Genomic DNA, 19232 nt, shown 5'->3' on the forward strand with positions numbered 1-19232 from the left:
TTCAGAGTGACTACTGGAAATTATCATTTCAAGGCAAAGAGGGAGACAGCCTTGAACCACAGAAACTCACAAACCTGCATGACTTTTGTACAGAGGGTACTGATGTTCTAGTTACTCATAGCTGGCTCTTCAACAGATCCCAGACTCCAGGGGGAAAAATGGTACCAACTCACTGGAAGCAGAGGATATTTTGACACAGAGATATGGGCTCCTTTCTGAAAACAGGACTTGCAGTCTTTAAAAATAATATGGAATGACCATTGCAATCAACCAGATTAGAGCTGCATTTACTCATCTCCCATTGTCTTTGGGATGTGCCTTGGGAGCAAGATTCAAGTCCATTTAAGTGTATTGTATAGTCATGGATTATGAGGAAAACATCTAAAATCCCACACAGAAAAACGTGTGTAAAAAGATGAGGCTAAAGAGAAGAAACCAAATCCACTTTTTTAATACTGTATTTTACCATTGTATTTCACCATGTGTGATGACCACAAAGAACCAAATCACAATGAACAATAATTTGGAGAGTGGAAACAACATCCTGCATGAATGTGGCAGGCATTTGAAGAAGAATCCATCACTACCCCCATATTAATTTATGTTCCCTAACCTGCAAGTCTGCAGCTGACAACAATAAATTGTAGGAAAAGCTGATACAATGAGGGTAGGGCTGGCATCCAGCTGGCCTCTCAGAAGCTGGAATAATGTCAGGATTCTTGTGCAGCCTGGCATTAAGAAATGCAGAGCCTTGACCCTGGGAATACATTATTGCTGGCAGTAGTCCAGGCTGGGCACTGATTGACTGGGGAGCAGTTTTGCTTTGAGAAGAGGCTGGGGATCCTGATGCAGAGAGCTGAACCCAGCTGTGCTAAGTTGTGGTAAGGCAAGACTGTTGCCTCAAGTTTGCCTGCTTTTCACTGTTTGCATTTGTTTCTACACAGCTTCAAGTAAACGATTTATATTTTTAGAATTTATCTATTGTTTACATATTTCTCCTCTGGGAGGAGAAAGATGATTGATGGTGATGTTCACCAGCAAGGTCAAAGAGATGGCTACCTGTGTAGCCAATCTTCGGCCTGCTTGACAGAAGTATTTAAGACGGAGTCAGAAAAATAAAAGAGAGCTTTCCTGCTTGACCTCCTGCTGCCTGCTTTGTTCTTTCGTGTCCCTAACAGCGACACAGACTGGGCTGTATTAGCCCAGAGGAGGCCAGGAGGTCAAGGAGTGAGAGAAGGGGTTATTTCCTGTCACTGGCACATCTGGTGTGCTGTGGTCAGTTTAGGGCATCCTAGCACAGGACAGAAGTCAACAGATTGGAGGAAGCCCAGTAGAGAGCCCCAAGGATGCACAGGGAGCATGCTGAAGGTGTTCAAGCAGAGGCTGAAGGTGTTCTCAGCACCTTCTGAAGGATCAAGAGCTGTTGATCTAAGCTGTTTGGAGCATTTTTGACTGAAGGAGAAAAAAGCTTCTGTTTGCATTGTAAAGATGCCTTATGAATGAGATCCTGCCTATCATCAGGGATGCAATTCTGTCATCCTTCTTTGGAAAATTCAGAACATTGTGTCATGAATGCATCCCTTCTTCAAGCACAGATGATGCCAACAGGGTGCAACCCTAACAGCTCTGTGCAGGAACAGTGCAGGTCTCGTAGAATGAACAGCGTGCAGTGGGAACGGGAAGAGGGTGGCAGAAGAGGAAAGGAGGAGATGCCCAAACCACAATCCTTTCTGTGGAAATTATACTACAAATCTCAACTGCTTGAATGATGAATTACAAGCTTTAGACCTTCAGGTGTTGCCTGCCACACGGGAAAAAACCCCAACAAACTAAACCAAAAAAACACTTGAAAAACACAGGAAAAAGTTCAGATGACTGCACAAAAGGCTTCAGAATTCTTTGAAATATGAGAGGATCCAGACTAATGGATGAAGAACTGACAAGCAAGAGAGAGTCCTCAATTAAGCTAATGGTGCACAACACAAGGAAGACACAATTAACTTGCAAATGACAGAAATTGCCTTTATCCTTCTATGGGCATTACATAATTTGATCTGAATAGTTCTATGGTCAGGAATCACACAGAGGTCAGCTGGGCCACTGGACAGAATCTCATCACCAACAACAGTAAAAGCAAGGGGTTTTTAAACTTTCCTGCTCAAAATGGTGCTTGAATGTGGCATTTAGCATCCCCGTTACTGCAGTAATGAGAAAACTGTGCACAAAACAAACAAACCAAGTTAAACATGTCCCTTGTCATTCATCTCTTCTAATAAATAACACCAGGCAGATCACTGTGGGGGTGGTGGCTGTCACTTCTGTTTTCTTCAGCTCAGCCTTTTACCCTTGGACTGCCTGTCCTTGTGGAGTGGGAACAGCTGAGGAGGTGATGAGAGAAGCAGTGTGGGCTGGTGGGCACATTACCAGGTGGGAAGTCACAGGTTTGCTGTGGAGTCACCACTCTGTTTTCTGACAGTCATTCCCATTTCTGTGGGACATGGAGAGGGAGGCCTGGCCAGCCCTGGAGACAAAGAAGGGCATATTTGACTGTCTCTGTGCTTGACATACCCTCTCCAGAGAATGAGTTCAGCATGTATAAGCAGTAAACCAAGATCTTTTTCCAAGCAAACTAGGATCCACCTAGTCCTAAATACTCCAGAATTTCCTGTGGAAGCAGATCCTTTTTCCCACCTCCCTCCAAAAAGAAAATTGCAGGAAGCTGTTCGGTGATTTGTGCTTGCCTGTAAGAAATTGGCCTGTGAAATCTCAATGAGAGATTTCCCCGTAGAGAAATGGGAAGAGAATTATTTGAGATGACTGTAAGTTGTTAAATTTACACACTCCCCTACCCAGGTGTGTCTGAGTAACCTAACCTGGACCTCCTGGTGTGTGACAAAATGGAGGTTCCTTGTTAATATTTTGGCTTCCTCATGACTTTTGATGACAAACTATGTCTGAGCTGGTCTTGTACATGCTTTAGGAGTCAGCAGCTGCAATGAGGGGATAGTTTTGGGTCAGAAGTTTGCTTGCTTCAGCCTCCAAGAGCTCATCAGCTGCCAAGGCTCTTAACCAAGATTGCTGTACGTTCTCCTGTTTATTCATTCTGGGGATCAGTGTGACAACAAATCTGCCTCTCTGTTGGGTAATGGGAAGATAAATAACAAATACAGTGTTCTATAACTTTTGTCATCCTCCTGTTACCAGAGCTCACATTTTCTGCTGATTAATCATCTATTCTGTGGTCCTGTCCAAATTAGCCTTGATGCCAACAACACCCTCTTCAGTGTTACCAGTTCTACAGTTTGGTGGGATCCTTGGGTGTTAATACATCTCTGCAACCCTTGCTCTGTTTTTGTTTTTTTTCTGATGCTTTCAGGTTGTGATTTCATAAAAGTCCTGGTATCTGTGTTACAAATCTCTCCACGCTGGCCAGTGAGCCCCATTAACCTAAAGATGATCAGATGGGGCTCCATGGTTATACTTGGGCTTACAGATTTTTATGCAACTTGTCCAGAGTCTGCAACACCTGCCCTGCCATAACAGGCAGATTTATCACCTGGAAATCTCCCTTCTTCACTGTCTACCACCAGCTTGGGTCTTTGCAGGCAAAGTCCATCCTTCTGTGTTTGAATGAAAGATTGCTGTTTCCAGGGCCTTAAAATAGGGAGGGACTTCTAACAGGTTTGAAAATGTAACTTAGTACCCTAAGTCATCACACGTTTTTTGAAAGACGTGCTCTGCATCCATATCATGTTACTGCTCAGCTGCAGGACTTTTCTTAGACTATCTGAAAGTGGATCTGAACTGCTGTGCTCCAAAGAGGGGTTATTTTAATATTGTGCTGAAATACTGACAATGAAAACTTGTTGCTTTAGTTAGGCAGTGAGCACTGTCACTCTGGGTCTTAAGAGTTCAAGTAAGCAGAGTTTGATTGCTGAAGTAAATTTTTACCATTTTGGAGTTCCCAGGGCTTATTTTACTGCAGATGCTATTGGTGTCTCCCAAATTTCACCGGGCACATGAAGCCAGGACAACATGCTACCTGCAAATCAGAAGGTTATACTGTGTTTTCTGGAAACAGTCACTTCATGGGCCAAGAGGACAATTTTAAGCAGTATGAAAAACCTTTTAGAGCAAACAAGGCTTGCCTAATTGAATCAGAAGCTCAAGAATTTACATGGCAGTTCAGATGGCAATATACAGAAACTCAGCAACCTGCTGGCCACAGATCCAGCTGGAGAATGCTTCAAGACTCATTTCAACTCTGCTGCAGGATTGCTGAGCAGTACAAGACTGCAGAATGCACTTCATCTCCCAGCTGCACATACTTGGTTTGGGGCCAGACACCAGGACTTCTGGTCTTGAGAGGACCAGGTGTCCCAGTGAAATCACAAATTTTAGCTATTTTGTTTGGTTTACAGATCAGGCAAGAAAAGTCATGAATTTTTGCAAACAGGTGATCTGTGCACCCTTTCCATACAAAATGCTGTCAGATGGACTTGCTCAGCAGGAAACTGCTGGAGCAAGGCTTGTCCCCTGGGTCACCACAGCCTTCAGCAGTCACTTTCCAGCTGAACTGACTAAAAGACAGGGCAATGCATCCCACAGACTTGTCAGGAATTATCTTTTTTTTTTTTGTTTGCTTGTTTTGTGTTTGACCACTTGGTTTTACTGCTAGGATCAAAGATACTGGGATGAGACACAGTGCACCCCACAAAGTGTTTCTTGAATGTGTGCCATCAGGACACCTTGTGGGGAATCTGCAGTGGCAGACATGCCAGCAAAAGTTAGAGGAGCTCATTTAGCCCATTTAGCCCATTTGCTCTGAGAAGCCTGATGAATGACACATAAAGATGCGAAGGTGATTAAAGCTGAGGATGGAAATTCAGCTCTGTATCCATTACACTTGAAAAGTTCTCTAGGGGGAAAAATAAACAGGAAAGAAAATATTACAAAGCCTGTTTTTACAGACAGTGATGGCTCTGAGATCAGGCAGTGTTGCCAGGAGTCACATGCATTGGGAATGGACAGGTTTCAGACTGCAACACAAGGAAAACCGGGAGATCAGTGCTCCATGCCTGTAACAGCGACCCTGGGCTTTGTTTCCCAGTGATGCTGGCCTCTCATGAAGACTGCAGCTGTGATAAGAGGGTGTAAAACACTAGAATTATTTATTCCTAAAAATAATATATGTGTTTTGCATAAATAAAAAATCATCAGATAAAGTAGAAAGCAGGAGAAAAAAAGATGTGAGGATTTTCTTTGTCAGCAAAAGATATCCTTCTTTTGGCCACCACCCCAAGCCTGCCAGAATTCAGGGAGTGTTTGGACAGGGCTCTAAGGCACAGGGTGGGATTGTTGGGATGTCCTGTGCAGAGCCAGGTGTTGGACTTGCATGATCCTAATGGGTCCATTCTAGCTCAGGTTATTCTGTGATTCTGTGATAGTCAAAGTTCAGCTTCAGCAAAGGCACAGAGACCTTGAAGTGTCACTTGGCACAAGTCAGGGCCCAGCCCTGTGGTTCCCAATTATTTTATAGCTACGCCTGTCTCCTGAGAGCAATCAATATTCACATATATCACTGACTCTGACTGTTCACCTGCCTCAGGGCTGCCAGGGGCTCCCCTTCACCTCATGGGGCTCATGCTGGGGAGCTGCAGTGTCCCAGCCCTCTGTATTACACCTCTGCCAATGTGAAACTCTGTCACGCTGGGTGTGCTCGGTTTAATTATGCTTCCAGGTACTCTCCTCATTAGCAGATGATACAGAACATTCAAGGCCTATGCTATGAGAGGCTGACAGACATATTGACAAAAGTATTTGTATAAATCTCAGCCATTTTCCTCTGACTTATGCCTGGGTAAGTTCTGTGCAACTAAGTGAGATAAAAGCCCAAGCTGTCCAACTCCAAAGGAGCTGAAAGAGCATTAGTGGAAAATGAAGGGAAACAATTAAGACAGTCTGAGCAAATGGAAGGGGAGGCAAATTAAGATGGTCATAAGTTATAAAAATAGTGAGTATTTGGGCTTGAGGAAATGAGACAGTGAAACACTGGGAAGCTGTGGCCATCTCACTTTTAACACGCCACCGAAGTCCTTGTCTTGCTCCGACAATTACAATTGCTCCCCTGCAGGAGGAACGCACCCTCCCCAGGTAAATGTGATTACTTGGAAGTCACCTCAGTGAAAAATAGGAAGGCCTAATGTTCCCAGTTACATGTCACTGCAAGATCAATGCTCAGCCTGTGTGCCCTGCTCAGCGGAATTCCGGCTGGGATAAAACCAGTGGGAGCTGGGGCTTCTGTCCCTGCTGCATGGCTTACCTCTCCTTCAGCCAGCCAGGAGTACTCCCTGCAGACGTACAGACAGGAGTTAGCAGGTGGGTTGCTCAGTAAGAGGTGCCTTGGCTTTGCAGGGTGTGCACAAAGAGAGCTGAGGCCACCTCAAGCTGATTGTCCCCGAGTATTGAGGTGCCCTGACAAGAGTATCGAGGTGCCCCGACAAGCACCCGCCGATCGTGCCACCAAGGAAGTGGCTGCAAACCTCTCATTGCTCACTGATGAGCTCCAGAACTGTTTTTACACCTTCCTCTCTAAATAAGGAAGCTGCCTGTGAGGCCTCTGACTCCCCGACCAATTTGACTCCTTTGCTTCCCACAGCCAATGAAATCGCACTCCTGCCTCCAGTCTTGGGTGACAGCACTCCAACCGCAGCAGGCAGGGAGGATGGCAGGTTTGTGTTACAGTCCTGGCAGCCTCACCTTGGGCAGGCTGTTGATGTCAGAGTGATGATGTGGGCAGGGACAGCCCCTGCACTATAAAGATGGCTCAATCAAATATAACGGAGGCTGCCCAGCGGGAAGCAGGATCTACAAACCATGGTCCCCACCAGTTGGACTCCTGCTGGCCTGTCTCTGCTCCCAACCCAACTGCTATCAGGCTTTAGTTTCAGGTCAGCAAGCTCTATTTGCTTTCCAAAAATAAGCCTCTGCCACCATGCTGAAGGGAGAAAAACAAGAAGGGCGGTATTTTTAGGGCCATTAATTCTGACCACGTGCCCAGGAGGTGAACCGGATGGCCACGGCACAAAGACTTCTCATCACTATGTCCTGCGACGCCAGCGCTCAGCGGACGTTGCCGGCGTTCCTTCTCCTGGGTTTGCTAGCCGGGATTGCTGCCACGCACCCAGCTGTAAGCAGAACTAATGGCACATTGCTGGAGAGAGGATGGCAATCTCTGCTGTCCAGGTCCATGGCTGGGATGTCAGGGGAGAAGGCAGATGTGAACTGGGAGAGTGACTATTTGCTAGGAATCAAGAGGCAGCGGAGGCTTTACTGCAACGTTGGCATCGGGTTTCACCTTCAAATCCTCCCAGACGGAAGGATAAGCGGAGTTCACAATGAAAACCAATACAGTGAGTTGCATCCAGAAATGAAATAGAATAGATGTCACTTAATTTTCTGTGAACTCTAGTAACTACCCTTCACAGAGTGCAAATGTTATGACTTGATATTATTAACCTGTGCTGCATCTGTTGCCCTTTAAAAGTCTCTGGGATCAATAAACATGAGAACTCTTCAGGCTGAAATGTGGCACAAAATACTTAGAAAAATTTAGATAGAATTTATTTTTACCTGCTGTGCTGCACAGATGAGAAAAGACAAACCAGGTCGAAAACTGACTCTCTGCTGCATTTTCTTGCTCTCATCTTCTCATTTGCCTTTTGAATCCAGGAGGTTTTTGCTGAGTCCAAAGGGCCAAAGTATTGTTCTTGAATCCCAGCTGACCAGTATTTTTGGGACACTCAGTGTGTCCCATGGAAGGGGTTTGCTGGTCCTGGTTTGCTCATGCTTGTGGGTGCTGTTCTGTTGCCCTAAGAATTAAGGAAAGCATTAGTCATGTGGATTTGAATTTCCTGTAGAGGGCAGTTGCTAAAATCTTTTGCAGCAGATGTCATGAGGGACCTCAAAATGCAAGCCACACTTTTTAAGGCTCAGTAAAAAAACCTTTTGTTAGTATAGCATATAACTATTACCATTTCTGGCATAGCATAAAAATAATTTTTAATTGAAAAGGTCCAGAGTTTGGCAAATCAAAATAGTCTGATAGAGCAAAAGGCTTATACAGAATGTGATTCTAATTCTAGAATAATTATTTGCAAATCCTGTGACATGTAGGAAAACCCAAGATCTTCTCTGTGCATATTTATTTTGCTGCATTAGGGATATAATTCTTATAAAGAATATATGACAAGTTTGTTAGGGTTTAAAAAAATATATATCTGAATTGCCTTCCATTAGCTGTAGATTCTGTGATAACACTCCCGTTAAACTTCATGTTTTTCAGGTCTCTTTGAAATATCCACTGTAGAAAGAGGTGTTGTAAGTCTGCTTGGTGTGAAAAGTGCTCTCTTCATTGCAATGAACAGCAAGGGCAGGTTGTATGGCACGGTAAGTACAAGTAGAAGTAGTTTTTCAGTTTAAACAAAAAAGGTTTTGATGTGGTTTGTATTGGTTTAGTGTTTTGCTTTGTTTGTTTGGGTTTAGTTTGTTTTGGTTTTGTTTGTTTCAGTCTTTTCCTTATGGAAATCTCTGATTACAAGCAGAGAAAATAGCCCTGGTGTTACAGGGAGCCTGCCCAGCCTGCTGTCATCAGTGCTATTTAATGCAACGAGCAGAGAGGCTGTTTCGGGGCTTGGATTTTAAAGCTTTCCTGTAAGACTGTACAGGGGACACCTTGCAGAACATATTCTGCAAGCAGTACAGATTAATTAGATAGCTTCTTCTAAGGTCACAGGGCTGCAAACACATTGTAGCAAAGCTGAGCCTGGTTGATTCCATCCTGCATTGCACTGTGTGTAGGAGAGACACAATTATAGCTATTTCCAACAGCTACTCTTAGTAAAATAATGACCACATGCTCCCTCCTACCAAAAACAACCACACCATCAAGAATAAATAGGATGTCTACCCTACAAGGTCAACATGTGTGGCTGGGGTTATTTTAATGATCAGTTATGTGGGATCACTTGCAAAGGGTGAGAAAATAATAACTATTAACAATGGTATGCAAATCATACTGAAACACCATCATCCTCATCTAGATGATTTGCTATCTAAATGCAGTTTAACCTCTGAGATGTGAGCAACACATCTCCAGTCCCAACATCTAGCAGAAAAAAGTGCTTGTTAGGACGTAGGTGCATTTGAAAGAGGCTGGCTCTGGGCAATAGGCAAAATCAGCCCATCTCAAAGCAATGAATGGCACTGGTTGTATCAGTCTCTTTTGCCAAGGAACAGCAGAGTCCTTTCCTTGGAATAGCTGTAACTTCAACAAAGCATTGCAGCTGTTTAAAAGAATGCCAAATGTTGTGAGGAACCTGTGGCCATTACTAACCTGACTGATTCCTTCTCACACTCATAATGACAGTAGGACACTTAAAGGTCCCACTTCAGGAATATTCTTTCAATCACAAGTGATCAAAAGCACCTGAAAAGTGCCACAAGTCCAACTGCTTTACTTAGCTGGGTCTTCCTAAAGGAGCGCAGGGTCTGGCTTAAGAAATCCCTTTGATTTTTCCCCCCACTTTCAATACAGTTTTGTTTATCTTCAAAGACACTTTCAAAAGCTGTAAGAGATGTGCATTTTCCCTTGCATAGCACAATGCTTTAAGGTAAACTCTTATCACACAGATGCCCAAATAGAACTGCATTGGTGGCATTTCATGTGCCAGACATTTGAAGTCAGAGAATTATTCTGCTTTCTCTTTTAATTTCCTCTGCATTTGTCTCGTGCTTGTCCTTGCACCACCTCTCCAGATAACTCCCTCTCTTTGAATTTTCACGTTTTGACATGGAGAGAAATAAAACTATTTTCCCAGCTTAGAACCGGCGGCATAGTTAAATATTGCTAATGGTTTAAGAAAGAAAAGATTTAATGCTAACCAAATCTCTTATTCAAGCAAGCAGATGTCCCTGGACACTGCTGTTTGGAAAAGCTCTGAAGGTTTCGACAGCCAGCTTATCACTTTGTTTTATAAATGACAGAACTTCTGGCAGAGGGGAGATCTTAAATAAAACTGTTGTTTGGGCGAGAGGGTGAGATGCTGACAGAAATCATTACTTGCAAATAAAATGAAGAAATCCATGATTTATAATGAATTAACTCGATCTGCCACAGGAAATACACAGTCCATTATCTGGACAGGTGGCATCTGAGTTCATCTGACACCAAATTAGCACCGAGGAGGGAGATTTATTGTTGGCCGCAGTGGCTGCGGCACCACCTGTCGCACACTGCAACGAGCCCTGGTGTAAAAACGTGAGGAAGAAAAATGACCTGCGCCTCGGTGGAGTATTGATTGTACCTGATTTGTATCCCCACCCCTTCCTCTTGCTGTTTTCCTTAGTCTGTTTTCCAAGACGAGTGCAAATTCAAGGAAACCTTGCTGCCCAATAACTACAACGCGTATGAATCCAACGTTCACCGCGGCGCTTACATAGCCCTGAGCAAACACGGCAGGGTGAAGAGAGGAAACAAGGTTTCTCCTGCCATGACAGTGACCCACTTCTTACCAAGAATATGAGCACCAGCAAAACAGAAGATTAAATCCCAGGACAAACTCTTTCATTTTGCACATGGGGAATAATCTCCCAGGTAAAGTATTTATACTGGTCATTCAAAAAACAAAAAGAAATCTCTATATGTATGTGTATATTTGGATAAAAATATTTGTATTAGATTAATCATATAGCACATGTAATACGATGTTGCTGCTCTTCTACTCGGTACAAATTTTACATGGCTTTGTGCCTCTTTTGGTGCTGTACAGAGAAAAATGCAAGCTGGAGTGCAAAGGAAGTGTTCAGAAGATGTGGAATGGCTGTGGGCAACCATCTAATCAATCATAGGTGATCTACTAAATATTATTTACCTCAGATAATAACCTCTTAGTAGTGCGCTGTTTACATATCATGGGCCAAATCACCCAATGATTTTGCTTCACCAGAGCTTCAGGCAGTTCACTCCATCTGAATATCTGCCTGCACCCCCTCTACTGACTGTGTCCTGTCCTGTAAAGTCCTCAACCTGTTTTGATCATTAAGTGCCAATTCCACAACTGTTTTTACACAAGCAAACTGTCTATTCCCGGACCCCCTCTGTCTCTGAGGGGATTCTCCAGGGTCTCCTCACATGGACTGGTTGGCAAATGAAGACCTACAATCAATTTCCCATGGGAAGTGCCACAGGATAAATCACAGATGGGTACCAAATGCAAAACTGATTTGGAGCTGAGGATTTTGACTGGCATTTTGTGAGCTTAGTTTAGACTTACCTCCAATATAGATGTGTACATCTTTAATATTAATATTTGTATATATATATATATAGACATGGGATGACTGAGTGTGCATCTATGTAATTACATACTTTTAATGAATGAATCATCCCAGTCTCCTGATGCCCAGGTGCCTTTATATAAAAGAAAAGAAATATTTAAAGACACTCTATTTCATTTACCCTGAATGTTGTTAATCTCTAGGAACTAGAATTGGTCTGTGGGGTGCATTTTATAAAATATAAGAAATTCATGGAAGCTTCCAGTGAAGGGTTATTTTAGAAAACTCTGTGTTTAATTTTCACTGTCTTAAGTATATTTGATTCTTCTCTATCATACCTCCCTGAGGTATGAAGGACAGAGAAAGAAGGAGGCTACACAAGCATACCTTCCCATGTTGGGAGACAGGAATTCATGCCATAATTCCAATTTCTGTCACTTGCAAAGCATCAGTTTCAAAGACAACACTACAAGCTGTATGAAACACTCTTCAAAGCTCTCCTAGAAGCTGTACAAATGGCACATAACCTTGCTATTTTGACAACCCTTTTCGAGATCACCAATGAAGCTGCATTCTCCATGCCTTTGAAAGAGTATTTTAAGAGGCCCTAAGTCAATAGTCACTATAAATGTCAGTTACCAGAAGCCTTGGGATTCCTGCATTGGTGGCGTGCTCCTAAATTTGAAACTAGATTCGATGCAATGTCAGAGCATGAGCATTTTCAGCATAGATGGACCATGCTGCTGCAGAAGTGAATATCTGAGTGCAAGATTATCTCCCACGTCCAGCCAAAATGGGGCTATGTCCAGCCTTGACATGCCATTCTATTTGCAGGGGCTGTCTATTCGTGATGAATTTGAGCCTTCTGACATGCATGAGAGACACTGTCAGGGCCAGATCCTCAGCTGGAGTAAATCAGCCCAGGAAAACTAGCAGTTTATAGCTGCAGAAGATTTGGCCCAAAGAACACACCCACAAGGATATACCCACCACCACCATTCCCAAGAAGCTGTCAAGGGAATCATTCTGCAAACAAGATATCGTTTTCCAGCATCTCTAGTGTGACTTCTACTTGAATTTATCTGGTTCAAATGTAAGTGATGATCACAGTGTAAATGAAAAGCAAAAAAAAGTGGAATGCTGCTCACAGTACAGGAATGGGATGCTTTGGAAGGAAAGGAATTGAAAGGAATTGTTCTTCATTTTCTGGTCTTGCTGTATTTCAGAGAGAAGCCAAGATGACACACTTTGTTCACCCACAACGTGTGCAGCAGTTTGTTTTGGGAAAATGTGCATTTGAAATGAAAAACAGGATGTTTTGAGTGGGGAAAGAGTGGGTGAAAGAAAAGTTTGGAGGGTATCAGGCAGTACATTGGCCTAGAATCCCTTAAGGTACAGAGAGTTGTGCTGAAATACATTACCTGGCAACCTGTATCCTGGTGTTATATTCCTAATTGTCTTTGAAAGGAGTATGGAAGAGTCCAGGGATGTAGAAGGAAACAGAGTTCAAATGCTGGCACACGTTTGTTTCTGATCACAGCTTAATCCAGCATCCTTATGAGAAGATAAAGTCTGTTCCCTCTGAAACCAGGGCAGCCTAGAGAAAGTGATTGTTGCCAGGACTGGTAAGCATTGGGACAGTGGGCACAGAACGTGTGAATCAGACTCACTGGCTCCATTTTGCACACACTGGTCAAGTGAGGACAGGTCACAAGAAGTCAGGATGAGGAAATGGCCTCAAGCTGTGCCAGGGGAGGTTCAGGAAGGATTTCTTCACTGAAGGAGTGGTCAGGAATTGGAACAGGCTGCCAAGAGAGGTGGTGGACTCACCATCCCTGGAAGTGTTCAGGAAATGACTGGCTCTGCTCTGGTTGACAAGGTGGGGATTTATCAGAGGTTGGACTTGATGATCCTGGAGGTGTTTTCTGACCTCAGTCATTCTGATTCTATAAATCTGTTTAGTCACAGCCTGCTAGGCTGAGACTGTTCCAGACCCTTCTGGATGCAGTTTTGGTGGGCATATGGAAAGCCCCATCAGTCACTCTACTGAGTTACTCTTGACATCACTGCTTTTTTTCCTCATTACACCTCAATGCTGGCATTGATCAACCTGGAAATCACCACTGAAATCAAAGAAGGGTATGTGACTATGTAAAAAAAGCTCATGAAACTAAAGGGATTTCCCAAATCAGGGCCAAGTTAGGAACTTCAAAACATATCTCATCTCAAGTATGAATTAACAGGGCTTATGTCATGGGTTATGAGCTTTGAAAGCATTGCTGTGAATGCGCCACACCAGCCTGTCATGCCCACATTCTGCACATGGGACTCTCCTGTGGAGTTGATGCCTATTTTTACAGTTTCTCCTTCCTTAGGCAAACCTCATAACATTATTAATCCATTTAATCCACCCCTGCTAAAAAGCAGATTTGGCTGGAACTGAATCATGTTCTTAAATAAATGTATTTTTCCCAGGCATGCAGACATAGACACACACACAGTGGAAAAGCAGAGTAATATTTGTATACCTCACTAACTATTTCAATTCCAAGATTTTATTTTGCACAGTAAAATGGTGCCAAAGTTCTCAGATTACTTTTTTTTCTCTAAAATATACCTCATGTTCTGACTCGATATGGACTCACAATTGAGACTGTAAATTTGCAAGAAACACAAAACTGTCCAATCAATTGTTTGTGAAATTGCTTCTATTTTTATATGTATGTGCTGCGCACAATAGTTTAATGTATTCGTAAAATAAAATTTTATACATTTTTGGTAGTGTTTTGACTCTAAATCCCTCTTAACATTTCATTTTCCCTTGATTCAGAAATGCTGTGGTAACTCCTCCAAATCTAGTTTTTGTTCACCTCTAGAACCAGAGTATGTGTTGGTACACTTCAAATTTTTGTAGACTTTACTGTAATTCAGATTTCTTGCCTGGGAAGTGTCCAGCATCCTGGGAGGCATGGGCACTTCCCATGCTCCCTTCCCACTCTGTGCTCTCAGCTTGGGGGATGAAAAATCGCCCAGAAATTTTGGGGGCAAGAGATGGTGGATAAGCCTCACACCTCAAAAAGAATAGGAAACATTTTGCTGCATTTACCTCATTTTCTGCTTCCTCGCAGGTAATTTGAAACTTAATAATGTCTCTGTTTCTATGGAAGTATTTAGATGGGAAAGGACTGTTGAAGGGCTTGAATCCAGATTCATAGATGAGTGCAGGACCAGCTTCAACGCTAGGGGAAGATGTATCAGGAAGAATCCCATCTACCCATCTCCGGCAACAAGCCCCTGCAACAGCTTCATGATTCATTAAGCTGTGGTTGAAACTCTGGATAGCAATTCAAAGGGGATCAAACACACACAGATGTCTCAAAAGGGTCACCAGAGCAGCCCATGCTTTGCTGAAAGAGTCTAAGAGGGGTTGGCATCTTCTCTCAGGTCCTGACACAAGACACATCAGTCCTGTGCATTGACAGAAAGCATCCCTCCTGCTGGAGATAGCTCTTACCAACACAAATGCCTGCAGAAATCTAAAGGATTCAGTACCATGAAGGGAAAGGAAAAAAAAAAACGGAAAACAGAAGGCTTTCTGATAGCTCACACGTACAGGATAAGCTCAGGTGCAGATACACAAAGCTTGGTGGGAGACACAGGTCCATGAACTGTGTGGCTTCAGTGCAGGCTGAGACCACATCCAGAGCAAGGGGCAGCACCAGTGCCAGTACTGGGACCCAGAACACCCCCTGTGCTGGGCTGAGCCCCCAGTGTGGGCAGCAGGGGAGGGGGGATTCTGCCCCTCTGCTCTGCTGAGACCCCCCTGCAGGGCTGCATCCAGCCCTGGGCCAGCACAGGAAGGACAGGGAGCTGCTGGAGCCAGCCCAGAGCAGGGACACCAAGGGCATCACAGGGATGGAGCAGCTCTGCTGGGAGGAAAGGCTGAGGGAATTGGGATTGCTCAGCCTGGAGAGGAGAAGGCTTTGGGGTGACCTCACTGTGGCCTTGCAGTGCCTGAGGGGAGCCCACAGGAAAGATGGAGAGAGACTCTTGACAAGGGCTTGGAGTGTCAGGACAAGGGGCAATGACTTCACACTGACAGAGAGAAGGTTTAGATTGGTTATGAGGAAGAAATTCTTCCCTGTGAGGGTGGTGAGGCCCTGGCACAGGTTGCTCAGAGAACCTGTGGCTGCCCCATCCCTGGCAGTGTCCAAGGCCAGGTTGGATGGGGATCTGAGCAACCTGGGGTGAGTATTGGCAATTTAATTAAAGATATACTTATAAAAGGAAATAAACAGCCCCACATCTCTTTTGCATTGGTTTCTGAGGCGCAGGGGAGTTGTTTGTTTTACTGTTGGCATTTGCTGAAGACACCCTGCTCTGCATCAATTTGAGCAACGAAGGAGACAATTAGGTCCCAGGTATTTAACTACAGGTGACTTTATTCCTTCAAAAGATGGCCTGACTGCAAACTCTTGTGCTCCATGTTGGAATCACAACGACTTGCAGAAGCTAAGAGGACATTTGGTTTCCTTGTCAGAACCCAAGATTAAAGGAGGAAGTAAGAATCTCTTCCAGCTGCTGGATGACCAAGGAGACCCAGGCTAAGATAAGACTCATAAAACTGGGAACCTCAAGGTTTAATATTTGTAATGCAAACTGGAATTGCAGTGAACTGCAGTGAGCAATCCTGGCTAAGGAAATAGCTGTCATTGGAGAAAAAAAATTATAAAAACAAACAACCAAGTATGCAGCCACAAGCAGAGATTTCTTTTTTCTCTGCAGCCAAGCTCTGCATCCAGCTCAGTCCAAAAGCATGTTTGTTTTGGAAGCCATAGGCTGCTGAAAAGTGTTTGGCCAAAATCCAAGGGGCCAATAAGTCCAGATGAGCTGAACAAGCTGTGTCCTTGGATCATGAGATTTGAACATATTATTCAGTCCTGGATCTCATGAGCACATATAATTCTTAGTTATTTTTTTGTCACAGGGTGTGGACCAAAATGCCTTGATTAGGCCTAATTTTTTTCCCCCTCACAATTAACTGTTTACAACTCACAATTTTATTGTATATTTTCATGAACCATAGCTGACGGATCTGGAATAGCTTCTCCAAGGACAATGAGACCACACCAACTTACGTCAAACAAGAAATCATTAGAGATGATATCGAAAACAACACAGTTTATAATTATATTTGTTTCAGGGCACTCTGGAGAAGAGCTTCCTTTCCTTTTTTTTTCCAAATGAGAAATGATCCATCCTGACTCATTCCAGGTAGCTGGAGCCTCACTTTTTTCCTAGAGTTACTTTGCCTATGACCCAAGCCCAGGACTCACCGGTCTGACACAAATCTTCCAAAACCCCAAATTATGCAAAAACCAAAAGAAGGGAATTAATGCTAATCAGCACAGGTGTCACTCAGTGAAATCAGGAGCACTTTAACTATCTCAGTTATCCACTGAGGGACAAGCCAGCTTACATCTAACCCAGGGTCAAAACACAGGTGGAATGTCTTCAAAGTCACAGAGAGGAGGGTTTGATTGGATATGAGGAAGAAAATCTTCCCTGTGAGGGTGCTGAGGCCCTGGCACAGGTTGCCCAGAGAAGCTGTGGCTGCCCCATCCCTGGCAGTGTCCAAGGTCAGGCAGGATGGGGCTCTAAGCAGCCTGGGCTAGTGGCAGATGTCCCTGCCCATGGCAGTGGAGTTGGAGTGAGATGGGATGTGAAGTCCTTTCCAACCCAAGCCACTCTATGATGACAGTGATTTTGCAAAGGCAAATGTCTACAGAAATAGAAGCTGTAGGAAAGTGGATATGTATGGAGCATGTCTGGGTGTCACTTTCTGTAAATCTTGAGTAAATCTGCACACCAACTTGCAGATTTCAAAATAAAAAAGCTCATCTCCAATGGGATTTTTTCCTATACCCCTGTAACAATCAACATGCAGGTCCACAGGCCACCTGGGTGACTGGAATTTCTTGTGTATGACATTTCTTATGTATGTTTGCATTCTCCACAACCTCAGTTCATTCTGAGATGGTCACTAACTTGTCATGAAGGTGCTACCTTGAATTCATTTCCATTCTTCCACCAGAAGTGGACACTGCAGGAGGAATCAACCATGGAGCAAAAGGTCAAGAAGTGACACCAGTGTTAGAGAGACATACTCATGTTGAAGGTAGGCAGATGGGCTAACCAGCCTTCAGCATGAAAGAAAGTTCATTTGGCATAATGGAAAGGATAATAAAGAAGATTCTTTTAAAGTTAAAAAAATAATTAAGTTGCATCTCTAAATTTTGAAAAAATTGTCAGCAAAGAAATCTTTGCTTTTGGGGAACTGAGCAGTTTGATGGGAGTCCAGAACTTCAGTAAAGATAAGAAGAACAGCCTGATTGACTTATTTGAAAGAGAATGCATTTCCCAACCAGCCCTGGCACGGCAACAGCTTGTGACAGCTGTGAAAATGGCCAAAGATCATTAGGGCCCAGGTGCAGGATCAGTGTCCCAGCAGCTGATGAACCTTTGCACAATGTGACTCTCAAGTTCCTCCTTGCCAGCAATGTGGCAGGCTGAGAAAGCAACATGAAGAACTATTGTGTCTACACTGAAAACAAAAAAATTGTAGCTGCACATCTACCTGAAAAGACAGTTTGTGAAGGAAAACCTGAATCAGGGACAGAGTTCAAGACATATTTTTTCCATATTTCTGTTCAGTCTCATAAATCCTCCTCAATGTGCTCTCTGTCACAGAAATACCTCAGAAAACAGAACCCAGCTTCTGAGCAAAGATGAGCTAACAGAGTTTAGCTGAAAAAATTAAGCCACTGTTACTTGTCTTGCCCTGCTTCTTACAAACTTTGATCTCCATGTTTCTTTAAAGCACTCCAGAATCATAAACTGATCTTGCAGTGGCTTAGGGAATCTTTCCGTTTTCCTTGCATTAGAAACACTAAGGACAAGGACAATGTTCGGTCATGACTTTCTTCACTTATTATTTAGGCTTTTGTGTTAAAAAAAACCGATTACTCTTAAAACTTATAGAGAGCAAAGATTTCTCCAATGAAGTTTTAGTTTCAAAAACATCCCACAAAAAAATAAGTCTCAGAGCTAAAGAGCAACATCTGCAATTGCACTGAGGCAGCTCAAACCATATCAGTCATATGTTCTGCTATTACTGTCCCACAGTAAAAGTGCCCTTGGCTGATGATGATGTCTGCATATTTTGTCTTCTTGCTTCACTTCATCCCCCTCTCCTTCTTTTCATTTTCCATTCCTAATTTCTTTAGCCTAAGACTTTTTTATCTCATCTTCAAGGAGACAGATCTGAGTGAAACATGTGAAACCAAGAGATTGGAGTAAGTCTAAAATCAGATTACAACGAAGTTGATTATTGATCCTTGTCTTCTGCCTAACAAGGGAAAAAAAAACATTTAGTTTATTGGAAACTGTCAATGAATGTATTGGCAGATGTTCTTGAATCCTAGAAATACTTAGATCAGAAGGGGCTCCTGGATGTTTCTAGTCCCAGCTGAGATAACAATGTTGGGAAATAGGCAACTTTACATAAACCAAAGAGTTTTCCCAAAATTAAACCATCAGTCTGCTTTTAGGCACTTTGAAGTGTATTACAATAGGAGATGCATGACTGAAGTGACTTTCTTGTTGAGGCTGTGTATCTGTGTCCCCAGGATTCCTTAGCACCTGGAAGCAAGCACACAAGAAGAAAGAAGACACTTTCTCAGGCAAGACACACAGCTTGGGCAGGCAGGTCAGCAGGACTGGGTGTGCACGGGGCAGATTTCAGAATCCAGACAAACTTCAGGCCTTCCAAGCCTCAACACCAAACCAGAACATTTTTCTTCCAGACCTGAGGGAAGCCCGCAGGAAAGATGGAG

General features: G+C 43.5%; 1 protein-coding gene across 1 annotated transcript; it reads left to right on the forward strand.

Moving 5' to 3' along the window:
- Positions 1–6881: 6881 nt before the first annotated feature.
- On the forward strand, positions 6882–12469 carry FGF6 (fibroblast growth factor 6). Its single transcript, XM_066318521.1, has 3 exons — positions 6882–7412; positions 8345–8448; positions 10407–12469. Exons 1-3 carry the CDS (start codon positions 7073–7075, stop codon positions 10581–10583), a joined length of 621 nt encoding a protein of 206 aa, XP_066174618.1. The 5' UTR covers positions 6882–7072; the 3' UTR covers positions 10584–12469.
- Positions 12470–19232: the final 6763 nt, after the last annotated feature.

The sequence above is a fragment of the Sylvia atricapilla genome, chromosome 5 (assembly GCF_009819655.1).
Source record: "Sylvia atricapilla isolate bSylAtr1 chromosome 5, bSylAtr1.pri, whole genome shotgun sequence".
NCBI lineage: Eukaryota > Metazoa > Chordata > Aves > Passeriformes > Sylviidae > Sylvia > Sylvia atricapilla.